Source organism: Chamaea fasciata, unplaced genomic scaffold (genome assembly GCF_029207755.1).
Source record: "Chamaea fasciata isolate MVZ Bird 193981 ecotype frontalis unplaced genomic scaffold, bChaFas1.0.hap1 SCAF_28, whole genome shotgun sequence".
Taxonomy (NCBI): Eukaryota; Metazoa; Chordata; class Aves; order Passeriformes; family Sylviidae; genus Chamaea; species Chamaea fasciata.
The window spans coordinates 4799008-4816800 of NW_027094113.1; the positions used below are offsets into that span (position 1 = coordinate 4799008).

General features: G+C 57.9%; 1 protein-coding gene across 1 annotated transcript; it reads right to left on the reverse strand.

Moving 5' to 3' along the window:
• Positions 1-4474: 4474 nt before the first annotated feature.
• Positions 4475-16891, reverse strand: TIMM44 (translocase of inner mitochondrial membrane 44). The gene is made up of 13 exons (XM_066205733.1): positions 16846-16891; positions 15975-16082; positions 15399-15569; positions 14875-14955; positions 14337-14486; positions 12988-13127; positions 12282-12367; positions 11132-11224; positions 10516-10640; positions 9589-9639; positions 8399-8488; positions 6581-6691; positions 4475-5052 (listed from the first exon to the last, which is right to left on the reverse strand). Exons 1-13 carry the CDS (start codon positions 16867-16869, stop codon positions 4933-4935), a joined length of 1350 nt encoding a protein of 449 aa, XP_066061830.1. The 5' UTR covers positions 16870-16891; the 3' UTR covers positions 4475-4932.
• Positions 16892-17793: the final 902 nt, after the last annotated feature.

Here is a 17793-nt window from a genome sequence, read left to right on the forward strand (position 1 = left end):
ACACCCTCAGAGCAGCCCTGCACGTCCCTGCTGCTGCACCGTTCCTGGCCGGATCCGTCCCTCTGGAGCTCTGCCCTCCCTCACACCCCGGGCAGCGCAGAGGGCGTCGTGTTCTCCCTCCGTCCCCCGTCCCCAGCTCTCCCGGAGCCCCTTCGGGCCCTGCCAGGGGCTCTGAGCTCTCCCTGGGTCTTTCCCCTCTCCAAGTGAACATTCCCAGCTCGCTCCGCCCGGCTCCAGGGCAGAGATGTCCCATCCCACCCGGAATCATTCGGGCTGGGGATTGGGAAGCCGTTCCCGTTGCTGCGGCCAGCCCTGGGAAGCAGCAGCGGGATGGGAGCAGGGAGAAGCCCTGCCAAGGCTCTCTCCCGACGTTCCATAGAAAATTCCGCTGTTCCCTTGAGATGGTCATCCTTGCTGTGGGCACAACACAGACACAGTCACATAGACCCGAGGAGGCTGGCAGGGAAAAAAATAATAAAAAAATAAAGGGAGGGGGGGAAAAAAAAGCCTGGAAAAGTGTTTCTGTGCGCGGCTTCGGTGTCTCCATGGCTACGGGAGCTCGTGGCAGACGTTCCCGGGGAACTCGGACGTGCCGGTGCCAATGGAGACCGCGGGGCTCGTCCCCGCCGGGGCAGGTCCCGCTCACGGCCCGGGGGAGCCAAACAAACCCAGGAAGGAGAGATCCCATCCCGCCGCCCGCGGGGGCCAGCGCCCGGCTCCTGCTCCCGGGGAAATGTGAGCAGGAGATCTGCTCCCGGGGATGCTGAGCCTGTGTTCCCAAGGAAATCTGAGCCTGTATTCCCGGGAAATCTGAGCCTGTGTTCCCAGGGAAATCAGAGCCTGTGTCACCGCGAAAGGGGAGCCTGTGTTCCCGGGAAATCTGAGTCCATTCCCGGTGATGCCGAGCTTGTGTTCCCAAGGAAATCCGAGCCTGTATTCCCGGGAAATCTGAGCCTGTGTCACCGGGAAAGGGGAGCCTCTGTTCCCGGGAAATCTGAGCCTGTGTTCCCGGGAAATCTGAGTCTATTCCCGGTGATGCCGAGCCTGTGTTCCCAGGGAAATCAGAGCCTGTATTCCCGGGAAAGGTGAACCTCTTTTCCCTGTTCCCAGGGAAAGCTGAGCAAGAAATCTGTTCCCAGGAATGCTGAACCTGTGCTCCCACGGAAATCTGAGCCCGTGTTCCTGGGAATGTTGAACGTGTGCTCCCACGGAAATCTGAGCCCGTGTTCCTGGGAATGCTGAACCTGTGCTCCCACGGAAATCTGAGCCCGTGTTCCTGGGAATGCTGACCCTGTGTTCCCAGGGAAACTCGGGCTGTGGGCGAGGTCCGGGCAGTGGTCACAGATCCCGCTGCGGTCACAGCCCGGCAGGATTTTGGGATCCATCCTTCCCCTTTGCCGGCAGAGAGGATCCATCAAAATCACGGCGGATTTTCAGGGTATTTTAAGAAAACGGTTTCATGAAGTTTCTGCTGCAGCCGCGTTTAAGAAGGGGAGGTATTTTTGGAAGTTATTCCTTCCCCATTTCAAACCCTATGTAAATCCTGTCAGATAGTCCCCGTTCCCAATTAGCAGCACTGCAGCAGCCGAGGGAAAATGAATTAAAGCTGGTTTAGAAAGCACCTCGGCTGAAAACATCCCGGGGAGAGGCGAGCTCGGCATCAAGGACAGGACAAAATCAATGGATGCATCCCTCAACCCGCGGTCACTTCCCTCCCCCGGGGCTGCTGTGAAATCCAGACCGCCCTGGGATCTGGGGGGTTTTTAGGGGCTGGCCCCGAGCTGCTGGATCCCATCTCCCTGTGTTTTCCAGGACATCCCGCAGGGCTGTGTGCCCCCACCCGGTGACAGCCAGGCCTTGTCCCGGCTGCTCCAGCCCCTCTGGATGCCGTGTCAGGATCCTCCCGCTCCCGTCGGACGCTCCCAGGGGATGTTTGGAAGCTCCTTCCCTCCGGAAAACAGATCGCTGCAGCCCGGCCCAGCCCAGATCGGGAGCCGGGAGGTTTTCCCGAGGCTGCCCCGGGTCCCCGCGGGATCGCAGCCGTGACTCCGTGACTCCATCGGGGCCGGGCTGGGGTTGGAAGGAGCTGAGATCCCGGCCGCTCCCACCCCGATCCCACTCCGCACCATCCCGGGCTGCTCCAAGCCCCGTCCAGCCCTGGGACACCTCCAGGGACGGGGCAGCCACAGGCAGAGCCTTTCCAATGGGATTTCCTCCCCGGGGAGAAGCGTTCTCTCAGCCTTTCGCCTCAATTAAGCTTTATTTATTTATTTGAATTGGCAGCAAGAGCCCGAGCCAGAAGAATCCCCACATCCCTCCTCGGTAACTCATCCCTGCACCCCGGGCTGACAAAGCCCCCGCTCCTGCCAGCAGCTCCAGGGGAGAACTCGCAGCTCTTGGAGCTGATCTGAGACAGGAGGAAAAAATCGTTTTGGAACCGTTCACCACACAAGAAAAAAAAAAAAAACACCAAAAAAATAAAAAAAAGGAAACCATCTCGGAGGCTTTGGCAGAGCAGCTGAGCTCTGGAGAGGCGGCTGCTGCTGCTCCATGGAGCTGTCCCAGCTCCCTCCCCAGATGAAAAAACACCTCATTCAAAAAATAAAAAAAAGCAACCAAAAAACCCCCAAACCTCCCCCTGTAATGAATTGCTCCTAAATGAGGTTGGTGCTCCGGGCTTGGCACAGCTCTCCCTCGGAGCTGTCCTTTGGCAGGGATGCTCTCTGTGCTGAAGGCTGGGAAGGAGAGCCCCCGTGCCAGCAAGGCCCGGGGAGGACAATTCCACCTGGCAGCAGGGGCTGCAGCCCAAAAAAAACGCACTGGAGGGAGGAACAGGGGAGCCAAGAGCACGGCGGGATCGCTCAGAGCCAGCCCTGACCGTCACATCCCATCCAAATCCAGCACGGAAGCGGGAAATGCCTGAACAAACCCCTCAGGGCAGGGCTGGGGGTCCCAACTGCAGATTCCAGGGGGGGAAAATCCCCCGGAGCGCCCTGGGACAGCAGTGAGGGACAGCCCAGCCCCTCCAGGGACAGCTGTGGGGCCGCAGAATCCTGGAATGGGCTGGAAGGGCCAGAAGTGGCTTTTCACCCCAAGCCTTCCCTGGAGGGAACTCCCGGAGCTGCCCCGGGATCCCCGGCGGGGCCACAGCCGCGGGTCTGGAGCAGCCCGGCAGGGTGTGGGGGCGATGCGGGGGCTGCCAGCCCCCCACGCCGGGGTGGGAACAGCCCACGGGGTGTCAGAGCCTGGCAGGGAGCGGCTGAGTCACCGTGCCACCCTCCCCATCCCCATGGCAACCCCGCTTCCCTGCCAGACATCCCGGGGATGGGCAGCGCTGGAAAAGCCTCAGAGGCCGCCCAGAACGATCCCAAAGCACCAGAGGCCGGCCCCAGGAGCCACATCCCCACGGAGCTCAAACTCCTCCAGGAGCGGGGACTCCATCCCTGCCCAGGGCAGCTGTGCCAGGCCTGGACAGCCCTTTCCATGAGGGAATTGTCACAATACCCACCCGGAGCCGCCCCTGGGGCCGTTCCCTCCTGTCCCTGTCCCCTGGGAGCACAGCCCGACCCCCGGCTGTCCCCTCCGGGCAGGGAGTTGTGCAGAGCCACCAGGTCCCCCCCGAGCCTCCTTTTCTCCTCCTGAGCCCCTTCCCCATGTCCCTCAGCCTCTCCTGGGGCTCCAGGCCAGCATTCCAGCCCCCGATCCCAGCCCGGAGCGTTCCCTGGGCTGGCTGTGCCCCGCAGCCCACCCTCGGCCTGCCCTGGGGCTGATCCCGGCAGGGAATGGTCCATCCCCACACCCTGGGAACGTTCCAGGGGCTCAGGGCAGCCTCTGCCCCTCCCAAGGGAAAAGATGATCCCAGGGATGATCCCAGGGATGTTCAAAGCTCCGGACACTCAGAAGAGGAGGAGGAACTGGAATTACTCTCTTTAATCACTCAGGCAGGGCAGAGCTGTCCTGCCTCACCCTCAGCACCACAGCAAATCCTGGGATCTCCTCTCCCAAACCTTTTCCCAACCTCCCTTTTCCACGGGCAGGGGGCCGGCGGTGCCTCAGCTCCCAAATTCCTCCAGGAGAAGCCCAAACCCCGCAGCTCCTGCTCCCCTCTGACATTCCCCCTGCTCCTCCTCCCAGCAGGGAGAAGCTCGGGAAGGAGAGCGTCCCAAACCCCGCCGGAACCTGAATTTGGGGGATTTTTTTCATGATTTGGGGTTTTCAAACCCCGTTTTTTTTCGGTTGGGCCTGAAAGGGGATTTCACCCCACGCTCCAGCAGAGAGCTGGGGAAGTTTCTGCCCCTGGAGCTGGGATCCGTGCAGGGATCAGGGGCACAACCTGGGAATTCCAACACACAGCAGCAATTCCTCCTGGGAGTGAGACTGGACGGGACAGAAAAATCCAGAGTTCCCACAGCAGCCCCACTCCTCCCCTCCTGCCCCACACCCTCCCCACCACCCCACGGGATCCAGCCCTGCCTCCGCGGGGCCAGAACCCACCACGTTCCCCCTGCCAAGCTGCGCGTGAACAAATCCTGCCCCCGGACACGGGAACATCAGCCCCGCGCCAGCCCCAACCTGAGCATCCAACACCTCCACGTGCAAAGTCCTGGTTGTATTTGCTTTGGGAAAAGCGCAGGACACGGCAGGGGCCGGAGCTTGGGCAGCCAGGAGCCCCCCCCCAAGGCTTTTCCAGGGCTCCAGCAGGTGGGAAATGGGAGCTCAGGGAGATTCCCAGCGCCGGGAAGAGCCCAGGAGCCTCCCCACGAGGATAAAGCAGCACCGGCAGCCGCTCATCCCGAGCAGGAGCCACCCCCCGTTGTCCTCAGGGGGGTTTTTTTGGGATAATAACCAGGAGCTCTCCTGGAGCGCCCAGCCCGGGCTGCTCCCCGTGGGGGCCGCTCGCCGTGGGGGCCGCGGTGAGTCCCAGAGCCCCGCTCAGAGCACCTGCTCCGTGCTGGAGGAGGAAATGTCCAGCAGCCTCCAGGCCATGTAGGGGTTGAGCTCGTCCTGGTCCCGGCACAGGGCCCACACGTAGAGCATCCTCAGCACCTTGTCCTGCCGGGAAAATCCCCATTTCAGGGGCTGTGGACACTCTGCCCACCCTCCATCTCCTCCCAAGCCCGGAGTTCCGTGGATTTGAGCCTCCCCAAAGCTCCCCCTGTTCAATATTCCAGGAGCTGCTCAGCACTTCCAGCCGAGCCCCGGGCACTTGATTAAAGCTGAGCTTTGGCTGGCACTGGAGAGAATTTTAATGCCTCTCCCTGATTTATTGCGGCTCCGGAGGAAGCCGACAGCAAACAGACTTTGATATCCTGTTCAATAATTAGCCCATCAATATTTATCTCCCAGGGATGCAGGAATTGAAGGCGGGGAATCACTGGATCAGCTCTTTCTGTCCTGCCTGTGAATCAGCCCAGATGGGTCCCAGCACTCAGATGAATCCCAATCCCGTTTTCTTTCCAGCCTGGACCGAAGGCCAGGCTTGCAAAAGTCAGTGTTTAAGACAAATGCCTGTATTAATTACGAGGGAAATGTGCCGGGCACTGTCCCCATGAGGTGTCACGAAGACACTGAAGGTTGGAGCTGCCTGGAGAGAGAATTTTGGGAATATCGGGACTCCAGGAACCTCCTCCAGCTGCTGCCACAGACTCTGGGAACAGGGAATTCCACAGGCCAGGCCGGAATCAGCTGGGAGGGAAGAGCCCCAGCCCAGGACATTCCAGGGATCTGCTCCACAGATCATTCCCTGTTCCCCAGGAAGCACACACAGCCCGAGCTACAACCGGCCGTGGGCGTTCCCTGTGGGATTTCATGGAATTGAGGCATTATTTGTGTCGTGTGGGGAGCTAAAAACGTGGATTTGGGGATTGTTTTTCATCATCCAGTGACTCAACCGTGCTCCCACCCTGTTTGCCAGAGGGTTCTGCTCTGCCAGGAAAAGGGGGAGGAAAACCCAGCAGGCTGAGCTGGGAATGGGATGGAGCTGGAGCTGCAGTGGGAGATCCCAAAAGTGTTCCTGATCCCAAATGTACCCCAGACCCTAAAGGTGATCCAGACCCTAAAGGTGATCCAGACTCCAAAGGTGATCCAGACCCTAAAGGTGATCCAGACCCTAAAGGTGATCCAGACTCCAAAGGTGATCCAGACCCTAAAGGTGATCCAGACCCCAAAGGTGTTCCAGACCCCAAAGGTGATCCAGACCCCAAAGGTGATCCAGACCCTAAAGGTGTTCCAGACCCCAAAGGTGATCCAGACCCTAAAGGTGATCCAGACCCTAAAGGTGATCCAGACTCCAAAGGTGATCCAGACCCTAAAGGTGATCCAGACCCTAAAGGTGATCCAGACCCCAAAGGTGATCCAGACCCTAAAGGTGTTCCAGACCCCAAAGGTGATCCAGACCCTAAAGGTGATCCAGACCCTAAAGGTGATCCAGACCCTAAAGGTGTCCCAGATACCAAAGGTGTTCCAGACCCCAAACCTGATCCAGACCTCAAATGTGTCCCTGACCCCCAAAACAATCCCAGATCCCAAACAGGTCCCAGACCCCAAAGGTGTCCCAGGCCCCAAAGGTGTCCCCACTCACCGGGTCCCCTTCCACCACCTCCCCTTGGTGGTTCTTGATCACCATCACCACCTGGGCCTGGAAGGTGATGATCAGCACGGGGCCCTGCTCCATCATCTTCCCCATGGCCAGCTGCAGGGACAGAGAATTCCATGGAAAAACATCCCAGTGTTCCCCACGGCCCCCCTGGCTGTTCAGTCACCTCAATTCCATCATTCAGATATTCTGGAAAAGCTGTTTCCCAAAAAAAAAACTTCCAAGTGCAAACCACCTTGGGAATCTGCAGCTCAAAGCCTTCCCCAGACTGTTGGGAATGTTTTCATAATTTCCCCCCAGCCCATAAATCTGGGCAAAGGGAACGAGCCCTGCTCCCTTATTCCCAATTAAAAAGCAAAAATCAAAGACACCCTTTCCCCTCCCAAAAAAACCCCGGAATTTTCTGAAGGAAATGCTTGGGACCAGAACATCCTGAGCTGGAAGGGACCCACAAGGATCAAATGGAGCCTTTTCTCCTGCTTTGAAATCGGGGTTTTGGTTTTTTTTTTTGCCAGGAAGTTGTTCTGAACCAGACAAAACCTGCACCAGAAAGGCTTCAAGGTGGGAACCTTTTGTTTGCCAGGGATTTTTCCCCTCTATTCCCCAGCTATTCCATTAAATATTTCAAGGCTTTATTCACTGGGATGCAAGAGGAGTGGAAATTCAGCTTTTTCTTTTAAAAAGCCCAGAATTCTCTTTCTGCCCATTGTGGGAAATCTCTTGCATCCCCCTTTTTTCCGTTTTTGTGGGAGTGCAGGATGGCACGGAATGCTCTGCTGCTTCTTTAGCTCTGGAATTCCTGCCTGTGCTGCCCCAAAAGGAAATCACAGGCACTGAGGACAGCGGGGTTTTCCTCCTGTGAAATGTTCCCAAACATTCCCTTTTATCCCTAATAAAGGGGAGCAGCACCAGGACAGGCTGGGCTGTGTCACAAAGGGATAAATTTATTTATAGGGAGATTTTCCTGTTCCCTGAGGGGAATCAGCCCCGTCCCAGCCCACACCTGCAGCTCAATCCATCCAAAAATCCCCAGTTTTCCACCCAAAGCCAACCCCAGCCCAATTTCTGAGATATTTGGGATGCTGCCAATAATCCCACAGCATCCACTGCCTGTGGGATTGCAGGAGGAGCAGGAGTGACCCTGATCCCTCCCAATATTCCCACTGGGATTGTTCCTCAGGGCTGGGACCCCTGCAATGTCCCCAGGCAGCTCAGGGAGGTGACAGAATCCCTGTCCCCCCTAAATGGGGCAGGAACAGCTCCAGCTCCTCCCCAAAGGCACCTGAGAGCACCTGGGGTGGGCAGGGATTTGGCCAGGTCAGCCCAGAAGCCCTGGGTTGGGCGGGAAGGACTTGAACGCCCTGCCAGGAGTGGGATTTCCCTTCCAGGAGCGGGATTTCCCTCCCAGCAGTGGGATTTCCCTCCCAGCAGTGGGATTTCCCTCCCAGCAGTGGGATTTCCCTCCCAGCAGTGGGATTTTCCCTCCCAGGAGTGGGATTTCTGTCCCAGCAGTGGAATTTCCCTCCCAGGAGTGGGATTTCCCTCCCAGGAGTAGGATTTCTGTCCCAGCACTGGGATTTTCCCTCCCAGGAGTGGGATTTCTGTCCCATCAGTGGGATTTCCCTCCCAGGAGTGGGATTTTTCCCTCTGGGAGCAGAAATGCCAAACCCCAGAGTTCAAACCCAGCCAAGAGCGTTAGACTTCATCCTAGATGATTTCCCCAATCTTCCTGACCCTAAAAATCCCCTGCTGAGGCCGGGAGTCGAGTTCCTGCCCCACAGGGCCCCCAGGCAGGGAACTCACGTCGATGTTGTCGATGTCCAGGATCCTGGAGTGGAACTGGAGCCCCAGGGCCTTGGCCTGCTGGATGGGATGGGCCAGCTGGCTGTAGGTCTGAGGGAGGAACAAACTTGGGTTGGGAATTGTTTGCAATTGTTCTGTCACCACCAAAAAAAAAAAAAGAAAAAAAAAATTTAAAAAAGGGAATTTTTGCTCGGAGAGAGCCACCAAACAAAAAAAAACCAACCCTCCCCCCCAAAAAAAACCAAACCCACAAGAAAAAGAGTCACCTTTTTTTTGTAAATGTGCTGAAGGAAGGCGTCAAAGAACTGCAGCAAATGCTTTGGGATTCACCCAATTCCCATTAAAAAATCCCAGTTTTCCTGGGCAGAACAGAAGGATCTGAAAGGACCTGAGGCTCACAACTGGACTGGACAGCAGAAACAGGGAAAAGCAGGGAAAAGGAGGGAAAAGCAGGGAAAAGGAAGGAAAAGGAAGGAAAAGGAGGGAAAAGGAGGGAAAAGGAAGGAAAAGGAAGGAAAAGGAGGGAAAAGGAAGGAAAAGCGGGGACCAGAATCCCCATCTCAGCACCCCTGGGATCCTTTAAGAGCCTCCATCCCCTGGGTTCTCAGGGATAGGATTCCCATTCCCTCCCCTGGCTTATCTGACTGATTGTTCTGGACTCAGGAGCTTTCTTTCCAATTCCAGCTGCCTTGGGAAATGTTTGATTTCGGTCTCACAAAGTGCAGCGAGGCTGCTGCTTTTCCCTCCAGAGCAATCCAAGGTGTCATTCCCCAAGGTTGCTGGAAGCAGGGGAAGATTCTTTGCTTTCAGACTGGATTTATCGTTACCCAAAAAAAAAAAATTAAATAAATAAAAAATTGCTCATCAGGATTTATGAAATTGAAGGAGAAAAAGAAAATAAAAGGCTCTCCCAGCCCTCTGGTGGTGGGGAACAGCAGAGGGAATTCATCTGGAGAATAAAGTGAGGCTCTTGAACAGAAGAGCAGGATTATTTTGGATTTTGAGAGCAGAACTATTTTGGACCTTACAGCACGGTAATTCTGGAGGAATGAGGACCTAAACTAAATCCCAGCAGCGCTGTCAGGAAAGGCTCTGCCTCCAGGAACTCCCTGAGCTCCAACCCCAACAAATAACCCCATGGCCAAGGGAGAAGCCCAGGCTCTGGGGAGGTTTTTGGGAGCTTCACTCACGGCCTCATAGCACCAGTCCTTGAGGATGTCGAGCTCTCCGGAGATCAGAGCCTGGGGAGGAAATCACAGAGAACATTTTAAAGCTCCTCCTATATCAAAGTGAGACCAACCAGCCCTTCCAGACAGCAGAACACCCTAAATCCCACGTTTTGTGGGACTCTGGGGGGAAACCTGGAGCTGCAAAGGGGAACAGCCAAAAGGATTTCTATAAAAACACAGGAGCTGAGGCCAAGGGACATAAAGCTTTGGATAATTAAACTCTCTTCAAGCTTCCAGCTGAACCTTCCCACTAAATCTTCCTGTTCAACCTGCCAGGGAGGCAGCAGAGCTCCCAGAGCTCAGAAATCCTGGCACCGATCGGGAGCAGAGCTGCAATTCCCCACGCGGAGAAATTCAGGGCACAGAAGGAACAGAAGAATCCCACGTTTGGCTCCTGCAACCCCTCCTGAGTCTCCCAGAACAATTCCTGCTCCGTTTCAAATCCCAAACTCCCTCTGCCTCTCCTGCTGCAGTGACAGGGCCCTACATCCATTTACAGCCACACCCCTCATCACTCAATCCCCCAAAGCCTCCAATTGCAGACACGTGCACGAGCACTGAACCGCCACAACCTGCTGCTCTTCCCAAATCCCAGAGCAGAACCCAGGGGCTCTTCCCAAATCCCTTCCCTATCACCATTTGCTGCCCCACTTCCCTCTGAGCCCACCTCATCTGCTGTTTTCCAGCTCAGAACACTCATTTATTACCCCACGCTTTGAACCTAAACGTGGGGTCCAATTTCTTTCCCAAGGAAAGGAAAATCCCAAGGACATCCCAAAGCAAATCCTGTCCCAGCTTTGGATTTTAGCAATGGAAAAGGGAAAAAAAAAAAATATTCCAAGGGATAATAAAGGGGGAAAGGAAGGGAAGCAGAGGCTGCAGTGTCACCTCCAGCACGTTGGGGATGATGTCCCGCTCACACTGCTTCAGGAACCGGTCCTTGTCGAAGGAGGGATCCACCTTGAGGATCTCAGTCAGCACCTCAGACATCTCTGTCTTGGAGAACAAGCCCCCTGCAGGCACACACAGCTCGGTGGGGAGCTGCCAGCAGCAGGCAGGGACAGGCAGGGACAGCCGGGGACAGGGCAGGGACAGGCAGGGACAGGCAGGGACAGGGCAGGGACAGGGCAGGGACAGGGCAGGGACAGCCAGGGACAGCCAGGGACAGGGCAGGGACAGGGCAGGGACAGGGCAGGGACAGGGCAGGGACAGCCAGGGACAGGGCAGGGACAGGGCAGGGACAGGCTGGGACAGGGCAGGGACAGGACAGGGGTGGCAGGGACAGGGCAGGGACAGGCTGGGACAGGCAGAGCCCTGCTGGCAGAGCAGGGCCAGGACAATCCACCCTGGGAACAGCTCCAGCTGGGACGTTCCACCCGAGATCCCTCCCAAGGGTTGCCCATCCCCTCCCACCAGGACAACGACCCACGGGGACGTGCCCGGGGCTGGCAGAGCACGGGGAGGGGCCGGCCCCGGGGGGGGCAGCCCCGGGACGTCCCCGTACCGAGGAGGTCGGTGACGCGGTCGGTGACGGCGCGCGACGCGCGGATGAAGGCGTTGTCGCTCTCGTCGTACTTCATCTTCATCTCAAAGAACCCTGCGGGGGGAACAGGGGGCTCAGGGCCCTGCAGCTCACCCCCAGCCACGGAACAACCTCCCCTCAATCCCCTGGCTCAGTTCCAGGCGCCAGCTGCGAGTCGCTTTTCTCCCCATTTTATTATTCCCTGTTCTTCTCCCCATTTGATTCCCCGTTTTTCTCCCCATTTCATTATTCCCTGTTCTTCTCCCCATTTGATTCCCTGTTTTTCTCCCCATTTCATTATTCCCTGTTTTTCTCCCCATTTCATTCTCCATTTTTCTCCCCATTTCATTCCCCATTTTTCTCTCCATTTCATTCCCCGTTTTTCTCCCCATTTTATTATTCCCCGTTTTTCTCCCCACTTCATTCCCCGTTTTTCTCCCCGTTTTCCTGCAATGTTGTGATCTCTCAGCAACTCTCCCCTCTGCTCAGGCTCAGATTTAACACCTCTGGCAAGGGGATTTATCCAGTGGAATGAGGAAATTCAGGACCAGGCTCGTTTTGAGCAGTGCTGCTCCAGCTGGTGGAGGCTCCATCCCCGGGAGTGACAAGGTGGGGATGGTCCTGGGGAGCTTTTCCAACCCAAATTCTGGGATTCTGGGACTGCACTCAAAGCATTTTCACTAGAAACAGTCCCAGACGACATCTCTCTACACCACAGAGAGACCGCAGGAGTTTCCAAATCCTTCACCCATTTGGAAGCTGTGAAGTGACACCCCCCTGAGTTTCCAGGCTTTTCCCTGTTTTAAGCTGCAGCTGGGGAGGAGCAGAGCTGCTTTTCCTCCCCGTGGTGCCCAGAACAAAGCTGAGGAGGGAAGGGCAGGAAAATCCCCGAGTTCAGCTCCCTCTGAGCAGGCTTTGGTGCCCCGGAGCAGGGACAGCTCCCAGCACAGATGGAGCAGCCTGCAGAGCTGTCAGCTCTGCCTCCCTCCCTCCACAGCACTGCCAGCACCCAGCAAACCCACAGGGAAAAGGTGGGAAGCTGGGATTTGCATCCTGTTGGGGCTGGAGGCGCAGATGGGAGCAGACCCAGGCAGGGGAGGGAGGGGATGTGCTGCTCCCTCCCAGCACTCACTGTTGAAAACCACGTTGTTGTCCTTGAAATCTTTCCACTGCTGGTACCACTTGGAGTCTTTATGCAGCACCATGCCCATGGCCTCCCTGGAGAAGGCAGAAAACGGGGATGAAACATGGGATATTTGGGAAAAAATTAACTGGTAACAAATGCAGACAACACCCCGAGGAATATCCCTGCAGCACTAGGCTGAGGCCAAGGCAGCACGGGAACGATGAGCTCAATTGCAAGATAAATTACGGCCCTCATAAATTATCAAAATAAACTGCAGGCCCGTGAATGATAGCCCCATAAACGATCCAGCAGATAAACGAAAACACCAGACAAATAAAAACCCAGATAAATAAAACATCAGAGAAACAAAACTCCTGATAAACGAAGCACTGGGCAAATAAAACCCGACTCGGGAGGGGCAGCCCAGGAAAAAGGAGCTCAGCCTTGGTCCTGCCCAGCCTCACCCAGCAGCAAGAAGTTAAAAGTGAACACAGTGCACTGAAATCAGCTCAGAATTTCACCTCCGAACATTAAATCTGAACTTTAGAATCTGAAATTCCCAGTTTGAAGATTCGGGGTCACCCATTCACTGCCGGGAACCTGCTCCTACCCCACAGCTCCTGGGTGTGAACCCCTGACCCAGTTTGCACTTTTCCATCAAATTACAGAGGAAAACATCTCCCCACCCCACCCCAGAGGATCCCCCACGTACTCATTGGCCTCAAACACTCTCTGCTCTTTAATCCTGTCTCCGGAATATTCCGTCCGCTTCCGGAGCCGCTCGGGGCGCCTGTAGGGACCAGTCTGCCCCAGAACACTCTCATCGAGCTCCTTCTTCACCGTTTCCACTCCCTGCAAGGAAAACAGCCCCGGGAGCGTGGATTTGTTGTCCTCCCAGAAGCTGGCAACCCCTCCTGCGACGGTCTGGGAGAGCAAGAGGTGCTCCCAGGGGTGGGGCAGGCACAGCCTGGCAACAGAACCTGGGAGATTTTCCTTATTCCCTGAAAAAACAGGGGCTTAAGGAAGCTGAAATCCCACTGGACAGGGGCACTTCCAGGCAGCTGCCCAGCACCAGTGGCAGCAGCTCAGCCCTGCCAGGCTCACGCCTGCAGGGCTACCTGGGGGAGCTGCTGCAGGATTCCATCCCAGCCTCCCCACAGAGCCATTCCCGGGGTCTGGATACCCTGGGAATACACAGGAGAGGCCCTGGGAGCCCTGGGAGCACACAGGACAGGCTCTGGGAGCCCTGGGAGCACACAGGACAGGCTCTGGGAGCCCTGGGAACACACTGGACAGGCTCTGGGAGCCCTGGGAACACACTGGACAGGCTCTGGGAGCCCTGGGAGCACACAGGACAGGCTCTGGGAGCCCTGGGAACACACTGGACAGGCTCTGGGAGCCCTGGGAGCACACAGGACAGGCTCTGGGAGCCCTGGGAACACACTGGACAGGCTCTGGGAGCCCTGGGAACACACAGGACAGGCTCTGGGCACACTGGACAGGCTCTGGGAGCCCTGGGAACACACAGGACAGGCTCTGGGAGCCCTGGGAACACACTGGACAGGCTCTGGGAGCCCTGGGAACACACAGGACAGGCTCTGGGCACACTGGACAGGCTCTGGGAGCCCTGGGAACACACAGGACAGGCTCTGGGAGCCCTGGGAACACACTGGACAGGCTCTGGGTGCCCTGGGAACACACTGGACAGGCTCTGGGTGCCCTGGGAACACACTGGACAGGCTCTGGGTGCCCTGGGAACACACTGGACAGGCTCTGGGTGCCCTGGGAACACACTGGACAGGCTCTGGGAGCCCTGGGAGCACACTGGACAGGCTCTGGGAGCCCTGGGAACACACTGGACAGGCTCTGGGCACACTGGACAGGCTCTGGGTGCCCTGGGAACACACTGGACAGGCTCTGGGTGCCCTGGGAGCACACTGGACAGGCTCTGGGCACACTGGACAGGCTCTGGGTGCCCTGGGAGCACACAGGACAGGCTCTGGACAATCTGGGAGCACCCAGGAGAGGCTCCTGGTGCCCTGGGAGCCCAGGGATCAGTACCTGGGAGATGGCTTTGAAGGCTGCAGTCTTGCCCAGCTTCTCCCCTCCCCTGGTGACCGACTCCGCCGACTGTTTGGCCGTCTTGGCCGCCTCCTCCACGCCCTCCTTGATCTTCCTGCCCAGGTCACTCCTGCTGACCTCATCCAAGCTCTGCAAGGGAAGCAGGGAAAGGTCATTCCAGCCCCAGGCCTTGGCCCCAGTCCCTCCCCAGCTCTCCTGGAGCCCCTTCAGGCCCTGGAAGGGCTCAGAGCTCTCCCTGGAGCCGCTCCACGGGCTCCTCTGGGCTCTCCCCAGCAGCTCCAGGTCCTTGTTTTGGGCTCTCAGGGCTGCAGGTGGGGTCTCCCTCCTCTCCCCCCACCCCAAATCCCAGAGGAATCCCTGCCTGGGTCTCCCCTGACCACACTCAATCCATTATTTTGTTAATGCCTCTGGTTTTAACAGCCCCAGGGTGTGAATCGCCTCTGCCACCAATAGTGACAATTGCAGCCCCCCAAGAGCCCAACTTCAGCAGAGCTGCCCTGAGGAAAAGTCCTTTTACCTCTTTAACCGTCCCGGTTATTTCTCCGAGTTTCTTTTTAATCACTTCCGAGGTCTTCACTGTTTCGGATTCAATGGTTTTCTGGGGGAGAAGAACATTGATCAAGAGGCAGAAACCACTCAAACCCAGCTCGGACGGAGCCCAACCCATTAGGGCTGGAACTGAGGGCAGAAGGGACGTTTCAGCAGCTCGTGGCCTGAGTCAGCAGCAGCAGCAGCAGCTCAGCTTTGCAAATGATGATGCTCAGAGCTCTCTGAACAATGCACAAGAAACATCCGATGCCCAGTTTACTGCCCCATTATTTGATCTGCTCAGGAATGCAGCCAAGTGTCTGCTGGAAAGACTATCCACTAAAAAAAAACACCAAAAAAACCCCAAAACATTCCAACAAATAAACATCCATTCAGCACCCAGTGCTTCCAGCCAAGCAGAATTTCTCCTGAGCACTCAGTTGTGGGCTGGAATTTTCACTCAGAGCAGTGAAAGCTCGGGGAAAATAAACCAGGGAAAACTCCAACACTCACATATTTCCTCCTGGCTTCCCTCAGAGCATCCGACTCCTCCAGCTTCTTGGCCTCATCCCGGAATTTTTTGATGCTTTCCTTCATCTCTTTATTCTTGGCTAATTCCTGCTTGATGTTCTCCACGAAGCCCGAGATGAATCCTTTCCTTCCTCCCGAGGAGTAGCACCTGGACTGGAGAAAACCATTATTCCGTGTTGGGGAATCCCAGAGGGATCCCAAAGGACACGAGTGTCAAGGGCAGGAGGGTGATGGGGTCGAGGGAAGCACTGGAGCACTTTTGGGACGTGTGGGAAACGTGGAACTGCTCGGAAAAGCAGCAGCTGATCCTTCAAAGAGCCACGTGGCCAGTGGATTTCATGGAATCCCAGGATGGACTGGGCTGGAAGGACCTTAAATCCCACCCAGCTCCACCCCCTGCCACAGGCAGGGACATCTACCCCCACCCCGGGGTGCGCCAGCATCAGCTACCCCAAAATTCCATTGAGAAAGTGGGAATTTCCAGCTTTTCCCAGAGCTCAGGACTCTGCTGGGAAAACACTCCGGGGTGGAAATGGGATAAATTCAGGTGGGACCAACCTGGGGGGCGGCCAGGGCTGAGCTGCTGATCCTGTCCAGGGCACTCCTGGGGAAGGCAGGGACGGGATAACGCCTGGAGAGCAGCCACAGCCCACCGAGGAGACATTGCTGCAAGGAAAAGAGCACAGGACGAGCTCAGGGAAACCGCCAGAACCCGCATTTGGGACACCGGCGATGCACAAATCCACCCTGGAGCTGAAACGTGGGCAGCACACGGGTTTCTTCTCTGGGAAAACTCTTCCGAACACAACTTTTCCCCAGCTCTGGAACAATCCCTGGATGGTTCTGCTGCCCCTGCCGAGCTCAAACCTGCACATTCCTGCTCGGGAAGGGGCCCGGGCTGAGCCCAGGGCTTGCAGCAGGGGAGAAGCAGGGAAATCGCAGAGAAAAATCTGCATTTGCTCAGGAGCAGCAGCTGAGGACTGAGCCCCGGCAGCCCCCGAGCAAAGAGCCGAGCACAAATCCCGAGTCTCTCCTTTAACTCCGGGCACAAAAACCCGTCCGGGCCCCTCGCGAAGGAGCCGCTCCCCGGGCAGCCGCCGCCGCTCCCGGGGAAATCCCGAACGGAGCCGGAGAGAGGCCCCGGGAGCAGCTCCGGGACCCGGGAATGGCGGGGCTGGAGGCGCCTCAACAGCCCCAAATCCCGGGACACGGCACCGATGGAGGCCCCGGGAGCCGGGCCAGGAGCCGGGGCCGGGAGTCCGCACCGGGGCCGGGTGTCCGCACCGGGGGCTGCCGGCGCCCCGCGGGCAGGGAGGGAACGGCGGCTCCGGGCCCGGCGCCGCGGCCCCGCTGGCTGTCCCCGGCGGGCGGAGCAGCCCCGCTCCGTTCCCGGCCCGTTCCCCGCCCGGCCCGGCCGCTCCCCGCTCACCCGGCACCCTCCGGCCGCCGCCATCGCCCCGCGCGCCCCGTGACCTTCGCGCCGCGCGTGACGTCACTGCCGCGCGCCGCCCGCGCCACGTGGCCGCGAACGGCGGGAGCGGGAGGGAACCGGGGCTGGAGCGGGACCGGACCGGCCCCACCGGGACTGCTCCTGACCGGGACCAGCCTCACCGGGGCTGGAACGGGACCGGACCGGCCCCACCGGGACTGCTCCTGACCGGGACCAGCCTCACCGGGGCTGGAACGGGACCGGACCGGCCCCACCGGGACTGCTCCTGACCGGGACCAGCCTCACCGGGGCTGGAGCGGGACCGGACCGGCCCCACCGGGACTACCCAGAGCCTCACCGGGGCTGGAACGGGACCGGGACCGGCCCCACTGGGACTGCCCAGAGCCCCACCGGGACCGGCCCCACCGGGACTGCCCAGAGCCCCACCGGGACCGGCCCCACCGGGACTGCCCCAGAGCCTCACCGGGGCTGGAGCGGGACCGGACTGGCCCCACCGAGGCTGTCCCAGACCCTCCCCATCCCCACCGGGAACACCCCGGGGCCGCCCTACAGCCGCTCCATTTGTGTTATTATTAAAAGCGTTTCCTGCAGGAAAAGGAGAACTCTCCCCTCTCGCACCTGCAGCAGGTGTTTGCCTCTTACCTGCCTGGGCCAGACACCCCAAAATGAGACAAACAAGAGGTTTTTTAACCCGGTTTTCAGCTCAGGCCTTCCCAGTGGCATCAACAGGACGCTGTAGATTTTTTTTAAACCAGTGTTGCCACTAGAGAAAAACCTTGAACTGGGTGCCCGTGGAGTGGGTGGGATACAGGAGAGGGAAGATCCTGCACCCCTGGAGCCGTCCTAAAGAGATTCTGGCAGAACCCAAGAGGAACGCTGGGGGTTTCTGACAAACTGGAGCTAGCCGAGCTGAGCCCGCAGGGGTTT